The 16,787-nt window shown below is 43.1% G+C and overlaps 1 protein-coding gene across 1 annotated transcript; it reads right to left on the reverse strand.

Moving 5' to 3' along the window:
* Nucleotides 1-561: 561 nt before the first annotated feature.
* LOC121305152 (myosin-7-like) lies at nucleotides 562-16,034 on the reverse strand. Its single transcript, XM_041236690.1, has 38 exons — nucleotides 15,983-16,034; nucleotides 15,352-15,560; nucleotides 14,126-14,269; nucleotides 13,894-14,050; nucleotides 13,773-13,800; nucleotides 13,537-13,636; nucleotides 12,651-12,743; nucleotides 12,388-12,451; nucleotides 12,199-12,297; nucleotides 12,003-12,106; nucleotides 11,672-11,810; nucleotides 11,388-11,506; nucleotides 11,054-11,203; nucleotides 10,714-10,884; nucleotides 10,276-10,585; nucleotides 9,970-10,046; nucleotides 9,681-9,886; nucleotides 9,473-9,596; nucleotides 9,232-9,368; nucleotides 8,661-8,916; nucleotides 8,266-8,508; nucleotides 8,010-8,186; nucleotides 6,624-6,769; nucleotides 6,397-6,487; nucleotides 5,914-6,303; nucleotides 5,677-5,803; nucleotides 5,400-5,518; nucleotides 5,111-5,307; nucleotides 4,625-4,808; nucleotides 4,365-4,530; nucleotides 4,138-4,262; nucleotides 3,685-3,993; nucleotides 3,309-3,512; nucleotides 2,920-3,216; nucleotides 2,731-2,835; nucleotides 2,548-2,643; nucleotides 2,307-2,441; nucleotides 562-698 (listed from the first exon to the last, which is right to left on the reverse strand). The coding sequence occupies exons 2-38, from the start codon at nucleotides 15,550-15,552 to the stop codon at nucleotides 678-680; spliced, it is 5,811 nt and encodes a 1,936-aa protein (XP_041092624.1). The 5' UTR covers nucleotides 15,553-15,560; nucleotides 15,983-16,034; the 3' UTR covers nucleotides 562-677.
* Nucleotides 16,035-16,787: the final 753 nt, after the last annotated feature.

Below are 16,787 nucleotides of genomic sequence, written 5' to 3' on the forward strand. Positions count from 1 at the left end.
AGGTAATTGTGACAAATTAAGTATAAATAAGAATGCACTGTGAAAGAAACAACCTGAACGTTAACCCATTAGATTTTTTTTTTTTTTTTTAATTTAATATTTTTTTAATTAAAGTTGTACGATCTAGAAATAATTACCATTCAATACTGATCCACTGCCACCTTGGCTAGCAGAGCATTCACCTTTCTTTTTACCTTTCGTGCACGTGGGAGTACCGAGCGACGTAACCAAATTGGTCATGTGATACGAAAAGGCGGACCTAACTCTGCTTTGCGTTCTTTTATATGCAAAGGCTGGCCCTGGGCCACATCAAAACGGTGGCCCAAATCTAGGCCGGCCCTAGGCTGCCTTTTCTTTTTTGGAGCGTTCACATATGAGAAAAGGCGGTCCTGGGCTGCCTTAAATCGCAAGTGTGAATGGGGTCCTAGCATCTTTTATTTGATCTGGCTATAAGATTTCTTATCTTATCTGGGCCAGGACAACTTAGTCTCTCCACTGAGGGAACCCCATAGACAGTAATCACACTTGTCAAAGCAGACACACAACACAGGAGCATCATAATTCATTTTCAAATGCATTTTTATTTCTACTGAACGTACAGGAAGGGAAGAAGAATGGCAGAAGGGACACTAAACCACAGCAGACAAGAGTTTTTCAGAAAGGTCCGTCTGAGAGCTTTACTCTTCATCCAGCCCTTTCTGGAAGGGGAAGAGAAGAGAGGAGAGAGAGAGAGAGAGAGGGAGAGAGAGAAAGAGAGTGAGAAAGAGAGAAAACTGGTGAGTTTTTTTCTTTACTGACGTATTTTCACGGGAAGTAACAGCTGATGTATCATCCCAGCTTTCAGCTGCTTACACCTGCAGTGTGCTGGTTTATAAGAGTGAAGGGTAACCGCTGATAATGGAGAGCAGTAGTGCTTATTAAAGTGCAGGAAAGCGGTGCTGGAGAGCTGAGAACGAGGTTATTGCTTGCAAACTGTTTGCGGACAGGAAATATAAGAGGCTTCATGGACTTCGTCGTTATAAATGGCTTCACATGGAGGTCAGTTATATTAATACATAGCATTCGACAGTTAGATTTATTTCATTTATTTCTAAACATATTTATTAGAGATGTATAATTATTCAACTCTAGTCAATCTATACACATTTTTTAATGCTGAATTTAATCTTCAAATTATAATAAAATGTAATCATTCATCACTATGAATAATCCTTTCCCACCTAAAATACATGAATCACTGGTTTTACATTTATGAAACAGAGTGGTGACTCGTTGCTGTGACAGACTCTACACCTGCTGGTAGATGCTCTTCAACAGTGTTGTCCAATACGTTGGCCACTAGCCACATGTGGCGAATTGGGAATCCAGACGTGGCGAATTGCATTTTTGACAAGTAAATTCATCATCAGTACTCGCATATTCGCACGGCATATGCATGTTTACTTTGTTGATAAAATGGTAAGACGAAAAGCAGCACGTTTCCTTGATCAATGCTTATTGGTTGTCTGCTAAAATGACATATAAAGGTGGATTTACACGTACAAGACTTGAGCGAGGCGAGGTGACCGACAAGAAAGGCCAAAATAAAATTCTTTACCATGTATTTCAATGCCAGTGGCAACGCTGCTGCGAAGAGATAGCGCTGAAATACATTAAGGCAACTTTTTTTTCTGTCAATCACCACGATTGACAGCTCCCTTTTCTATAAAATTCTCAGCAATCACTCTGATGAAGTCAAAGTACCGCTTCGCAACTGCTGGACACAAACCTGCTACACTAAGATGTGCCACGTCTGATAAATTCATGCTAGAATTCCAAATATTGGTGAAAGAGAAAGACTGCAAAGTTCCACACTGAATGGTGGTAGATATTTGTTAAGTAGATGCTTGTTAAGTAAATGAACATCAAAACTTGTGTCAAAAAAAACATTATTGTGTTGTTGATTGTTGATTGTGCCACTAACTTGTGTTGTCCCTGTTTGAACACCAGGTTTGTGTGAGGTACATTTACCTGTGTTGTTTAAGTGTATGTATTCTATAAAATTAGTGCACGTGGCTAAAACGCTGTGACCGCAGTCACACCTCTGGCTAGTCAGCGATTTCTTTTGGACAATACTGCTCTACAACTGCTTGTGCAAATAACCTTGCTCAAAGGCAATTGTGTGGTGACTTCCAGCTTTTTACATTTACCTTTCATTTACTTCATTGCAAGTCTCTGTTTCAAGATGTAATGGAAAGAGTGTAAAACAATCACAAACAGGACAGTCTGTGGAGAGCATGCAGAATGGTTCAGTGTGGGTGACTCACCTTGCCCCCGATGTCACGGGTCTTGGCCCGGAGCTTGTTGACCTGAGACTCGGCGATATCAGCCCTCTCCTCCGCCTCGTCCAGCTCATGCTGCAGCTTCCGGAACTTGCCCAGGTTAGTGTTGGCATTCTCCTCCTGACAGTGACACACAAGGGCAAAGTCAGTGGTTCATCTGTAACACTGGGCTCAATGGAAACTGCTTGAACACTGGGATGAGAAGAGAATGCAGAGAGTTACTTACAGCCTCCTCGGCGGTTCTCTTGTACGACTTCACCTTCATCTGCAGCTTGTCCACCAGGTCCTGCAGGCGGGCCATATTCTTACGGTCCTCCTCAGTCTGAAAGAAACAATTCAACAGTCACAACTCAGTAATTCACCAGGGCATTCACTGTATCAGTTGCATTGAAGAATAGAATGGAGATACCTGGTAGGTCAGCTCTTTGATGCGTCTCTCATATTTCTTGACTCCCTTCACAGCTTCGCTGCTCTTCCTCTGCTCCCCTTCCAGCTCATTCTCCAGCTCCCGCACCTGAAATCGCAGTGTCAGAAAAGTGTCAGGTCCTGATGGCTAGCAGATTCAATAAATCGAGACCTGTAACTGTCAGACACTTACACGGGCCTCAAGCTTTTGCAGCTGCTTCTTGCCGCCCTTCATGGCGATTTGCTCGGCCTCGTCCAGGCGGTGCTGCAGGTCCTTGATGGTCTGCTCCATGTTCTTCTTCATGCGCTCCAGGTGAGCGCTGGTGTCCTGCTCCTTCTTCAGCTCCTCTGCCATCATGGCAGCATCAGTGATGGCCTTCTTGGCTTTCTCCTCAGCGTTCCTGCACTCCTGCACAGCCTCCTCCACCTCTGTCTGCAGCTGGGATGTGTCGGCCTCCAGCTTCTTCTTCTGGTTAATCAGGCTGGTGTTCTGCAGAGAGTGAGAGAGACCCAGGTTACAGAGGACTGACTGGGGAATCAGGCTTGTATTCCATAGTCATCTTTGCTCCAGTGCTGTCGTACCTGTGAGTGCAGGAGTTGAACCCTCTCGCTGATGTCCAGCAGCTCCTGTTCAGCCAGCTTGCGGCCTCTGTCTGTCTGCTCCAACATCGCCCTCAGCTCCTCCAGCTCAGCCTGCAGGAGATTGTTGCGTCTCTCCACTATGGCGATGTTCTCCTTCAGGTCATCGTTGGCACGAAGGGAGTCATCCAGCTGGAGCTGAGCATCCTGGAGGCCAAAGAGGACAAAACAAGATTAAGCTTTCACGAAGGGGGAAGATAACTGCTAATCGGTGTCCAAAACCAGACATCTTTGTGAAGAATACTGAATTCATCTTAACAACAAGCCAAGGCTATCAGAGAGGAGCTTATTGTTTATCAAAACAAAAGAGCAGCGTTACCTTCAGGTTAGCGTGGACGCTCTTGAGCTGCTTCTGTGACTCTGCAGCAATCCTGTTGGCCTGGCTGAGCTGGATCTCCATCTCATTGAGGTCTCCCTCCATCTTCTTCTTCAGCCTGAGGGCCTCGTTCCTGCTGCGGGTCTCTGACTCCAGTGAGGTCTGCAGGGATTCAATCACTCTCTGGTAGTTCCTCTTGGCCTGATCCATCTCCTCATCCTTCTCAGTCAGCTTGCGCTCAATCTCAGCCTTCACCTGGTTAAACTCCAGCTGAGCTCGCAGGATCTTCCCTTCCTCGTGCTCCAGGGAGGCCTGTCAGGACAATAAGTTCTTTAGGATACACTCTGATTGATACAAAGCTTCCTATCCTAATATCTATTAATCTGCACCTTTTTTTGGTACATCTTGCCTGTGTTTCTTCCTCCTAGAATCCCAGTATCTGTATCTCTCACTCACCTCAGCCTCTTCCAGAGCAGACTGTATTTCAGACTTCTCCTGCTCCAGCTGCTTCCTAGCCTTCTCCAGCTCATGGATGGTCTTGCCTCCCTCACCGAGTTGCTCAGTCAGGTCAGAGATTTCCTCTGGGTAAATAAGAACATTCCTTCAGTACAACGGCTTCTCAAAAAGGGTTCAGAATTAGAAACACAGCTGACACAAGAATTGCGTGAGTTTGGATCCCCCACCTTGCAGGTTCTTGTTCTCCCTCTTCAGGGTCTCCAGATTGTCCAGAGACTCCTCATAAGCATTCTTCAGCTTGAAGAGTTCAGTGCTCAGGGACCTGGACTCCTTCTGGGAGCCCTCCAGCTCACTCTGCGACTCTTCAAACTTCTGCTTCCACTCGTTCAGGACCTGGCAATCACATTGTAAAAAAGGGCTGAAAAATACAGCGGCCACCCATAACTAAGCCTAATGCATTCTCTTCATCAAAACCCCCACATCTCACCTTGTCAAAGTTCCTCTGCTTCTTGTCCAGAGCAGCGGCTGCTGCGTTGGACCTCTCCAGATCCACCATGAGATCTTCAATCTCGTTCTGCAGCCTGTGTTTGGTCTTCTCCAGGGAGGAGCATTTAGCATTCACAGCCTCGACGGCTTCCTCCGCGTCCTGCAGCCTCTGAGCCAGCTTCTTCCTGGGAGATGGGGAAGGAGGGACAGCTTTCAGTCCTATCAGAGGTGCTAATTAACTGTATAGCAGTCTTACACGAGAGCTTCATATATCAGTTTCACTCTATGTTCTCAGAGCTGCACAGTCTGCAAGCAGACAAACTTTTTGTTCGTCTTATATTGTAATTAAAACATAACGCAAACAAAAAGCTTATCTGTCAGAAGAAAAGTTATTTTACTGTCACCTGGAGGTCTATAATGCTTCCAAAGTCTTGGTCATATTCTAGAACTAACTTATGCTATAGATAATATGTTTAGTTGCCCTTACTTGGCCTCCTCAAGCTCCTCAGTTCTCTGGATGGCGTCAGTCTCATATTTGGTTCTCCACTGTGCCACCTCCGAGTTAGCCTTGGAGAGACTGCGCTGGAGCTCAGCCTTGGCCTCCTGCTCCTCCTCATACTGCTCCCTCAGGAGGTCTGAGTCGTGGCGGGCAGACTGCACTGCATGGGCAAGTGCGTTCTTCGCCTGGGGAGAAACCAAACAAACAGCTTACTGTATAGAAACCCGGTTTTCAGACACCCTGTTTCATCAGAAGACAGTATTTGATGCTGCTTTACCTTCACTTCCTCTTCCAGTTGTCTTTTGAGGTCATCAACCTGCTGAGTGTAGGACTGCTTGCCTCTGGTCAGCTGAGAGACAAGAGATTCCTTCTCTTCAAGACGTCTGGTAAGTTCACCTAACAAGACAAAACCGAAGATGTGTGTCTTAGAACTCTGACCACCTCAAAAACATTCTGGATCCACTGATAATGAAGTATTTTCTACATCTCTTTCTTTGAGATTGACCATAATATTACTTCTTCAAAATAACAATGTTGTTGTATGCAACTCTTACCATTCTCAGTCTGCAGCTTAGCTTTCTGTGTTGTAAAGTCATTGATGGTGCGTTGACCTTCTTCAGCCTTGGTCCTATATTCATTCATCTGATCTTCCAGAGTCCTGCACATCTTTTCCAAGTTAGCCTGCATGTGAGGTTTAGATACATATTAAATGGAAATGGATAGGATCTCCAACAGTCAATACGGGATCCTGGTGACCCATCCTGCACACTGTATAGAACTGTATTTCCTACCTTGGCTTTAGCGACATGCTCCATATTGGAGACCACGTCGTCCAGCTCCAGTTTGAACTCGCTCTTTTCCTTCTCTAGTTTCTGCTTGACTCTCTGCAGGTTGTCAATCTGCTCCCCGAGCTCAGCCGTGCTATCAGCATGTTTCTTGCGCAGAGTGGAGGATGTGGCTTCATGCTGCAGTGTGGCCTCTTCAAGGTCTCGCCGCAGCTTCAGGAACTCAGCCTCCCTCTTCTTGTTCATCTCGATCTGGGCTGAGGTGGCCCCGCCCGCCTCCTCCAGCCTCTCACTGAGCTCCTCCAGCTCCCGGGACAAGTCTGCCCGCTGCTTCTCCACCTTGGCACGGGCAGCTCTCTCTGCCTCCAGCTCCTCCTCTAACTCCTCAATGCGGGCCTGGGGAAGGGGCAATGAGACCGTGACACAGGGATAAGTAGGGAAGGAATACAGAGTGCATGCAGGTAAGGCAAAAGGTCGGCTTTAAATTACCTGAAGCTCCTTCAGTTTCTTCTGGTACTGGGCTGACAGTGCCTGCTCATCCTCAATTTTACTGTTGAGCTGGCTGATCTCAAAGTCTTTCCTGGACGAAATTTTGAACATAGGTTATATAACTATTCCGCAATAGTTTCAACATAATATTAACAGTTTGACAATCAGGTACAGTTACATTCACTATAAAATTGTTCAGCATTCCAATAATTAATCTTAATTCATACTTCTTCAGCCGCTCCTCCAGTTGCTGCTTATCATTCTCCAGGTCCATTAGGCTCTCCTGGGTCAACTTCAAATCTCCTTCCAGCTTCCTCTTGGCTCTTTCAAGGTCCATCCGCACCTTCTTTTCTTGCTCCAATGAGCCTTCAAGCTAGTAAAAATGTAAATAAAAAAAAATATAGATATGTTACGTAGGTTGTATCAGATGTTTCAATATTTTATTGGCTCACATTAGGCATCCATCCAATTAAATCGATAGAAATAAGAACTTTTGATTTATGTAGAATCATCATCTTAAGCATGGGCATTTCAAAAAGAGATTATTGATTATACACAGCTGTCAGGGTAGTAAATGTTGTAATCAATATTAGTCAATTGAGTGAGAAGATTTCTCCATGTGATGCGTCCCCCAAGAAACCATCTCACGACCCCCCAAGTTTAGGAATCAGTGGGTTACATTTGCCATCATTTAAAGTCAAAGTTTTACAACCAGGGGTTCACATAACTGAACCAGAGGTACACAATAAAGAACAATTCGGACTTCCATGTTGTTCTTTAAGACGTAAAGACTACCGTCAGTACATTTTTAACAGGAAAGCATTTTTCATAATGGCAGCGAGGGTGCTCACGCTTGCAAGGTAAGCCATACCTGCCTATCCTCTGGATTGTTCCTCTGTCAGCAATCTGCAGGAGGGTTCCAATTTAACTACAGTTCCTCCCTGCTAGCGCTATTATTGGCTGCTTCAAGTTTTTATTAAAAAATTGAGTGATAGGTGGAACCACACAAGTTTATAAGATCAATCATTCTCTTTTAATGAGCACTTAAACAACTAATGATAGCAGAGATCTCTATTAAGCCGTCCATTCAGAGAAGAGGGATGTAGTTACAGGGAGTGGCATTAAGGCATTAAAACTGACTGGAGGAAGTTGTTACATTTAAATGTGAATATTAAAAAATACATTTACTTAACCATTTTACTTAAAATAATATATTTTTCGGCCTCAGTTATATTCTTATATAAATACCGTTGGTCCGTCAAGCTAAAGTGTTCAACAACACTAATAAACTGACAAAGTGTTTGGGTTTTTGCTTTTGAATCCCCAGGGGCAGCAATATGGTGGTTGGATATTAAAATAAATACAGAATGCAAGATGATTTGTTAAAAACTGAAACAACCAGCAATCCCGACTCCTACTTAAACATTCAGAAACTATTGCTGTGGTCCCAATTGTTTGAAATGTCAGAGGAGGAGGTGGAGATCAGCAGCCACTTCGATGAAGACCCTTAATTTTCTGCTGTTACTCACGAGAGAACCTAATGTTAAAAGTTATGTGAACCCCAGTTTATGACTTCATTAGTATTGATCTGTCAAGCTAACTGAGTGACTCACATCGTCGACCTGCTGCTCCAGCTTTGCTTTGGCCTTGGTCAGGGTGTTCACTTTGTCCTCCTCACTCTGAAGGTCATCCAGGGTTTGCTGGTGAGCCTCCTGCAGAGCCTTCTTCTCCTTGGTTAGCCTGGCGATGATATCATCCAGAGCCGCCATTTCCTCAGTCAGGTTCTTCACCTGTTAATCAGAGAGAAAAGACTCAGCACCCAAAGCGCTTACAAAGAGGAGTTTCACAGACAGACAGACAGATACTAACCTTGTTCTCAGTGGCGTGCTTCTCCTTTTCCACTTTGGCCAGAGTGAGTTCCAGATCATCAATATCCTTCTTCAGCTCAGAGCACTCGTCCTCCAGCTTCCTCTTCTTGGCCGTCAGCTCACCATTCATCTCCTCCTCATCCTCCAGCCTCTCCGTCAGCTCTTTGGTTTTCGCCTCCAGTTGAATCTTGTTTTTGATCAGCTGGTCACACCTCTCCTCTGAATCACAAAGATTGTCTTGTTCCTGGAGAGCAAACAGTAGAGTAATTATCATTACCTCCTAGGATTTAACCTTTTGGCCATAATTCTACCTTAGTTATGTACAGCATTTATGTCCAGGCAAGGCAAGCAAGATTATTTTGTAACCCAGAAGGAGCTCAGAAATGTTTCACTCACGGTCTGGACTTGCAGCTGCAGGTCGTTCTTCTCTTGGAGAAGAGAGACCATCTTCTCTTCCAGCTCCTTTCTGCGGGCCTCAGACTTGGCATAAGCCTCCTTGAGTTTCATGAACTCATCCTTCATGTTGGCCATCTCTTTCTCATTCTCTGCGCTCTTCAGCAGAGGCTTGATCTTGAAGAACAGCTTCATCCAGGGCCAGTTCTTCACACTCATAAAGGCACGGACGTTCCACTGGATTACCAGCAGGGCATCTCTGGGGAGGCAATGACAGGTGTGAAGATTTCCCATACTTTTTTGCTTGAATACTAGTTTCATTCATAACTTATTACTTATTACTCCTTGTGGAGGGGAACTGAATTTCCAATACATTTTTTAAATGACTATTGCATTCTCAGTATTACACATCCCCACATCCCTTTTTTGCTGGACAGAGAGCATACAACACTACTTAATGGAATAAAACATTTCCTCTGAAATGCGACACTATACCCAGCACAGTCAGCATTGGAACAGTCTAATATCGGGAGGTGACCATGGAGGGGAGCACTTTTAAGACAGCCATCCTTACCTGCGCTCAACAATCTTATTGTACTCAATTCTTGAGAGAAGACCGCGAGACTGGGCCTGGATCCGGGTGATAATCAGAGATAAGCGATCATCTCTCATCTCTTCCAGCTGACCCAGGAGACCAGCCTTGAAGAACACCTGGCACCAAAACAAAAGGGAGCTCCTAAATTCTGGCTCTTTTTTACCAGTATTATCCACACAAAGTATTCAGTATAGGGGTTATTTTGTAGTCTCAATTCTACCTTTGTGTGTCCAAATCTGTACTGGGTGTGATCGATGTCCAGGGATCCCAGCAGTTTCTCAGATCCCTTCTTGCTGTCTATGAACTGGCCCTCTGGGATGGCAGAAGGGTTCAGGATACGGTATCTGTGAAGGGAGACAGGGACTCAGTTGGATTTATACAAAGCACTACAAGAGAAATTGAACAAGGGCACTGCTTGAGAGATGTACCTCTGTTTGAAGTCTCCGTACAGGATCCTGTTGGGGAAGCCCTTCCTGCAGATTCTGATGCCTTCCAGCACACCGTTACAGCGGAGCTGGTGCATCACCAGAGGGTTTTCCATCGCACCGGGAGTCTTGGTCTCATTAGGGATGATGCAGCGCACAAAGTGAGGATGTGTTGACCTCAGGTTGGTCATCAGCTTGTTCAGATTTTCCTGCAGATGAAAAGATAAAGATTGAGGGCTTTCCGTTATCAACAATCTTTCCTGAAAATCTTTTCCCCTTTTCAATCACTCACCCTGTGGAGAGCAGACACAGTCTGGAAGGAAGATCCCTTCTTCTTTGTCCCCTTCTTTTTATCTGCGTCTTGCATTGCTAAGCAGAAAAAATAAGGTTATGTTGAACCCCTGAATGAAATAGGATGTCTTAAATAAACACATATATTAAAAAGCAACTGTACCATGATGTTTTAAGCCACTTGCTTAAACACTATTTCAACCTCAATGGGGGTGAAAGAGAGTGACCTCTCTGTTAGGAAATGTGTTTTCAACCATCTTATGTGATAGATGTGCTATTATAATTATCAATCTTTGTCTTTTCTTACCAGACTCAGCTCCAGCATAGTTGGCAAAGAGGGTGGCAAGAAGCTTGAGGGAAGACTTCTGGTAGAGCCCGACCACAGTCTCATTCAGAGGGTCCTTGTTCTTCATCAGCCAGTTTATGATGTTATAATCTACAATGCCAGCATAGTGGCCTAGGGCAAAGTGGGCCTCTGGCTTTCCTTTGACGATCCTGGGCTTTTGGAAGTTTGCAGATTTGCCCAGATGGTTGTCGTACAGCTTGGCTTTGAAGGTCATGTCACTGGCCTTGGGGAACATGCACTCCTCTTCAAGGATGGACATGATACCCATGGGCTGATTTCAAAAGAAACGTCCAGGTGAGTAAGCAAATATCACATACATACACACATAAATACCAACATACAATTACATAGTTGATGCACACAAAATAAAATGGAAAGTTTTTCTAAAGCACTCCCCACCTTCTCAATGAGGTCGATGCAGGCCTGCAGGTCCATGCCGAAGTCAATGAACTCCCACTCGATGCCCTCCTTCTTATATTCCTCCTGCTCCAGCACAAACATGTGGTGGTTGAAGAACTGCTGCAGCTTCTCATTGGTGAAGTTGATGCACAGCTGCTCAAAGCTGTTGAACTGCAACAACAGACAAGAAAAACAAATCCTTTTAGATAGCTGAGACTTGTGCTAAGACACCAACAAAAACCTTTACTTACTCTTCTTATTTTTGACCTTAGCATTTTGTTCTTATTTTCAGAATGACCCTCAGGATGTAAAGACAGTTTAACGACACAAAGACACTCACATCAAAGATTTCGAAGCCAGCAATGTCCAGCACACCAATGAAGTACTGGCGGGCCTGCTTGGTGTCCAGGGATTGGTTGATTCTCACCACCATCCAGTTGAACATTTTTTCATACACTGACTTGGCCAGTGCACCGATGGAGTAGTTCACCTGGGAGGAAAGAGACAAGGAGGTGAGTGACTAATTGCCTGAGAAACTGCAGAGGAAATACTTGACTAGTTGCACGCACAGGTTTAGATCATACTTAACTCTCCACCTACATCAGGTTAGTGTTTTCCCTCAGTATACAGTCCTAGTCCTACATCCATTTCTCATGTCTCTCTCTAAGACTCACCTGTTGGACATTCTGTCCCTTGGTGACCCACTCGTTCCCTACTTTGACTCTGGGGTGACACAGTGCCTTGATGAGATCAGCAGAGTTCAGTCCCATCAGGTAGGCGGCCTTGTCAGCATCTAGGAATGAAAGAAATTCCCATCAATCACAACCATTGCTGCTGCTGTGGGTAAATGTGATAGTCTTGATACAGATACTAATCCACTGGAGTGTAATTGACATTAACAAGAAAATGACTCCAGCCCTTCCACTCCCCCTTCTCCCATTCACACAATCAGACCCACCTTCAGTGCCGTCAGCCTCTGCCTGCTCCTCTCTCTGCTTCGTCTTGAACTTCATGTTGCCATAGTGCATGATGGCACCAGTCAGCTTGTACACTCCATTTTTCTCCTCCTGAGTGAAGCCAAGCACATCAAAGGCACTCTGCAGGACAGAGAAAAAGGGAATAAGAACATGCCTCTCTGCCTGAGGTCTGCTTACTCGATTTAGTAACAATGCTGAGAGCTATACAGTTCTCCCGATATGGAGGCTTCCAGCCTCTCACTTGGGGTCTATGAGTGGAACTCCTTGCACCCTGTTGGATCAGACGATGTGTAAAGAGAGAGCCTCACTCACATCTGTGGCTATCAGCTCATCAGAATCATCGATGGAGGCGACAGTGACTTCACCCTGAGAGATGAAGGCGTAGTCGAAGGGATTGTTGGTGACCAGGAGCATTTCTGAGGAAGAGGGACAATACAATGATCGCATCTCTCCTGTCTGCTTATATAATCCCACACTCACACACTTGAGTGAGGACAGAAATACTGACCTAGCAACTCTGGCTTTTTGTTGGACAGGATCTGGTAGAAGATGTGATAGTCTCTCTCAGCCTTGAGCTGAAAGACCACACGAGACTTCTCCAGGAGATCTGGAACGGAACAAACAGATATCAGATTAAACTTCACTATAAAAGTGAATGCTAAAAAAAATAAAAACTCTTATATAAAAAAATACTTACAGGTCTCAATGTCAGCAGAAGCTAGCTTGCCACTGGCTGCAAAGTGAATTCGGATGAATTTACCCTGACGAACAGAAAGAGAACAACGAGTTAATAATTAAAAGTGCCAGATTAAAGAAATTACTTTTTATTAATGAAATGTTCAGTCTTCTACTCTTTCCCTGATTTAATATCAATTTTATTAAATATTACTGACCAATTACAGCAAAGAGGAAAATAATAGCGTAACTAGACCAGTGCTGTATAAATATGGGTATACTCACAAAACGTGACGAGTTGTCATTCCTCAAGGTCTTGGCGTTACCAAAAGCCTCCAATGCTGGGTTGGCCTGGATGATTTGATCCTCCAGGGTCCCCTGTGATTGAACACAAACAGACTTCAGCCTGTCCCGGTGTTACGCTAGCTAGTGTCTTCAGGATGAAAAGGCAAAATTCCGATTTTCTTTTTTTTATCGCTTGATTCTGTACTTTCAAAATACCATAAATTCCCATAACTTTAAATCATTAACTTACAATTCTTGTTGAGAGTTGATGCCTGTCTCATGGCTTACTTATTTTACTGTTTTTATTTGTTTGTTTAGCAAACGTCTTTATCCAAGGCAACTTACAGAGGCTAGGGTGTGTGAACTATGCATCAGCTGCAGAGTCACTGACAACAACGTCTCACCCGAAAGACAGAGCACAAGGAGGTTGTGACTTGCTCAGGGTCACACAGCGAGTCAGTCAGTGAGCCAGGATTTGAACGGGTTACAAGCCCTTTCCTTTAACCACTGGACCACACAGCCTCTTGAAACTTTGCGTCTACATTAAGGATGACGTAAGTCAGTCATAAAGCCATTTTCCCTATAGAACAGCATAATAGATAAAATGAACACAATTTACTATCAATTTACTGCTAACAACACGAAAGAGTGTGCATGGATAGGATTCTTCATTGTGATGCCAGTTACCGTGGAGCTAAACGTCGCCAGAGCAGTGCTTCGCACGTAATGCAGATTCCTTCCTTCCTTCCTTTTATTTATTTATTTATTTATTTTTGCCGCCCTAAGCAGCTGCCTAGTTTGAGTAGGCTTTCCTCAGGGTCTGATCCCATAGACCCCTTTTCCTGTACCCACACTTCCCCAAACACACACTCAGACTCTGACACACCTTGCTAGAGGTAACTGTATCTTTCTTGACTGCAGCAATGCTGGCAAAATACTGAATGACTCTCTTGGTGTTCACAGTCTTCCCAGCACCGGATTCTCCGCTGTGGGTACAGTAACAAGCAGGGTGAGTGTTTCACATTCCTAGTTCATATCTCTTGCAATTTAATGAGATCTTAAACTCTTCCCTTCAAATACTTCACATATAAGAACGTTAAAATAAACCTCAGATTGACTTACGTGATCAGGATAGACTGGTTTTCTCTGTCTGAAAGAGACAAAACAATGATTGATATTATTATACAAGGTAATATTTTGAATGATATAGCATTTATTTTGTGTGTGTGTAGGTGTGTCTTACCTGTCAGCATGTACTGATATGCATTGTCAGAGATGGAGAAGATGTGAGGGGGAGCCTCAGACCTCTTCTTGCCTCGATATGCATTGACCACATCTGCGTTGTACACAGGCAGCCACTTGTAGGGGTTCACTGTCACACAGAACAGCCCAGAGTAGGTCTGAAAGGAAGAGGCAACACTCAGTATCTGTCAGTCTATCAGAGGGTTTAGGGTTTGAGGTCACTCTGCACTCACGTAGATCATCCAGGCTGCGTAACGCTCTTTGAGGTTATACAGCACGGCGGGCTCGTGCAGGAAGGTGAACATGGCCATGTCCTCAATTTTATCGAACTTGGGCGGGTTCTGAGGGTGGACATCGCACTCCTTTACTGTGACAGTCTGAAAATCAACACAGACAAGCCCTCAGGTTAGCAATGCATCTGCAGAATAGCATTCAAATATTAGCACAATGACCATGCACAGCCGGAAGGTGACCGAATGTGCAAAAAAAAAACTGCCAGGTAGTGTTGGACAATAATTACATTTTCAATTATCGATTATCAGTTGTAAATGATCAGGATTATCATGATTATCGGTTGAATAAAAAAAAATATATATATATATAACATTTCTTGCGGCATTTCTTGTTATTGCTAACTTGTTTACAAGACAAAACTAAAATAATACAATCAAATTGACATTTGTTTGGTCACCTTTCAAATTAAAAAATATAGGCTACACAATAAAAAAGAAAACAGTGTTTAAAAAATGCTTTCCGGTTCATACAAGTTATAAATTGCAATTAAAAAATATCAGCTGTTTCAGCAGAAAAACATTAAATAAAATTTGGAATATGTTATAAATATTTAGTTTAGGAGACACAGAGAGAAAAATTCTGATCATGCACACAGACGAATGAATCCTGGAAATAAAAAAATATATGTTGTTTTGTGTTTAATGGCTCAGATACCATTAAAAACTCAAGTTCCCATTTCCTAAGTAATTCCTAACTTGTTTTTGAAATCTTTGCAGTTCAATATTTAAACATTTGGGAAATTATAGCACTTACTGTACATGTCTTACAGAACGTACCTGAATAGTGTGGAACAGTGCACATTGTTAAACTAGTTACACCAGTAAAAGTGTAACATATAATGTAACATAAAACATTCGTATTTTCAAGTGGGGTGTAAAACTCCCCCTTTCTTTTTCAGCAGACACTTTTATCTAAAGTGACTTCTAGAGACTAGGAGGTAAAGAACACTTCAACAACTGCTGCTGCAGAGTCACTATCAATAGGACCTCGGTTTTACATCTCATCCGAATCCCGTGACAAGGTTTTGGTTTTACATGTAACAAAACAAACACTGGATGGTGTGGACAGTGTACTACTGAATATAAAATTGTTTACAAACCGTTTTTCTAAAACAAAAAATTATGATCCATTGAAAGGTAAAAATATTGTGCTGTGTGATTGTTACCTTGCCATGGTAAGTCTCGGCGGTGACTTTGTCACCGTCGCGGCTGCTGATCTTGGCTTTGACAAACTCCTCCACAGGGTCAGGGACGAAGCACTCCTTCTTCATGTCGAAGGGCTTGGTCTGCGCCTCCAGACGCTCCTTATCGGACTTCCGCAGGTAAGGGGCGGCGGGCCCAAACTCAGCCATCTGTGCATCACTCATTTTAAACTCTAAATAGCAATTAGGGAGATAAAGAGTGATTCACAATTAATTGTTATGTTACGTCTGTTTAGTTTTTCTTTTCTATTCTTTAACAGGTTAAGCTCATCAAGAGTTCTCTATTACAAAGCATCAACAAGAGCAACACCAAGTTACTCTTTCAAAAACAATTAATATTACACTGACAAGAAAGCACCAAAAGACCATTTAATAGTTTCCTCATATCTAGAAGCAGAAAGATTCAAAGAAACTCATCTTAGTGTTTTTCAAGGGTTGTTTTTAAACATTACATTACAAAAGATGTTCTTAACCTGAAATGTATTAAAAACTAAAAGAAAAAAAAACGATCATTTAACTTCTGATAAAACCATATGTTCATATTTAACAGCTAACTTAATATTTAAATAGATAGTAGTTCACATAAAACTCTTACCGGTTCAGTGAAAAACAAGCAAGAAGTAAAGCAGAGGCTCCTCAACCTGTAGGTAGACAGACAAAAACAGTGTGACAAGAAAATCTGTGAGTCTTTCCTTCTCAGGAACTCCTTTATGATTTATTACCAGCAGGTGGCAGTGAAGCTAGAGATTTAAGGACGGACTCTGACCACCCGTTACAATCTAGAATACCTGGAAATTAACAGCTTTACGTGTGAAAAGCTATTGGTAAAGTTTAAAGAACAAGCCCTGTACACTTTTTTCCATCTGAAAGTTCGTAAGAAAATAATTAATCTTGTTGTCTGCAGCAAGCACGCTTAAAAAACTGTTAAAACAGTCTAATTATGGATCAACATGAAAGAAAATAACAGTTCATGTGGCTAAAAACAATACAGAAATAGTGATTACCTACTAATAATATAACAATAGGACATCTCTACCCTTCAGACACAATGAATGCTTACCAAAATAAATGCTTACTCCGTTTACACCAGACCCTGCTGCTCTCCTTTATAAAGTGAACAACTCTCCCAAATTTGGAGGTGACATCCCAGGAGGCAGGAATCTAATTGTGTCTCTATGTCTGGCAAGGGGGATGTGCCCTTTTATGTCACTGTACACGTTTCATAACGAGATCAGTAATGTGTTTTTTTTTTATATCCCTACTTAAGTTAATTTTCGTCCATAATAGGAATTCCCTACGTGAGGTGGCTTTAGATAGACACAAGCGCAGTGATAAAGACAATTACAAACGCATGCAGGGGGCTAACATGCGTACCTTAGGGACACAGATACACAATGTTC

This window comes from Polyodon spathula, chromosome 42, assembly GCF_017654505.1.
Source record: "Polyodon spathula isolate WHYD16114869_AA chromosome 42, ASM1765450v1, whole genome shotgun sequence".
In the NCBI taxonomy this organism is placed as follows: Eukaryota; Metazoa; Chordata; class Actinopteri; order Acipenseriformes; family Polyodontidae; genus Polyodon; species Polyodon spathula.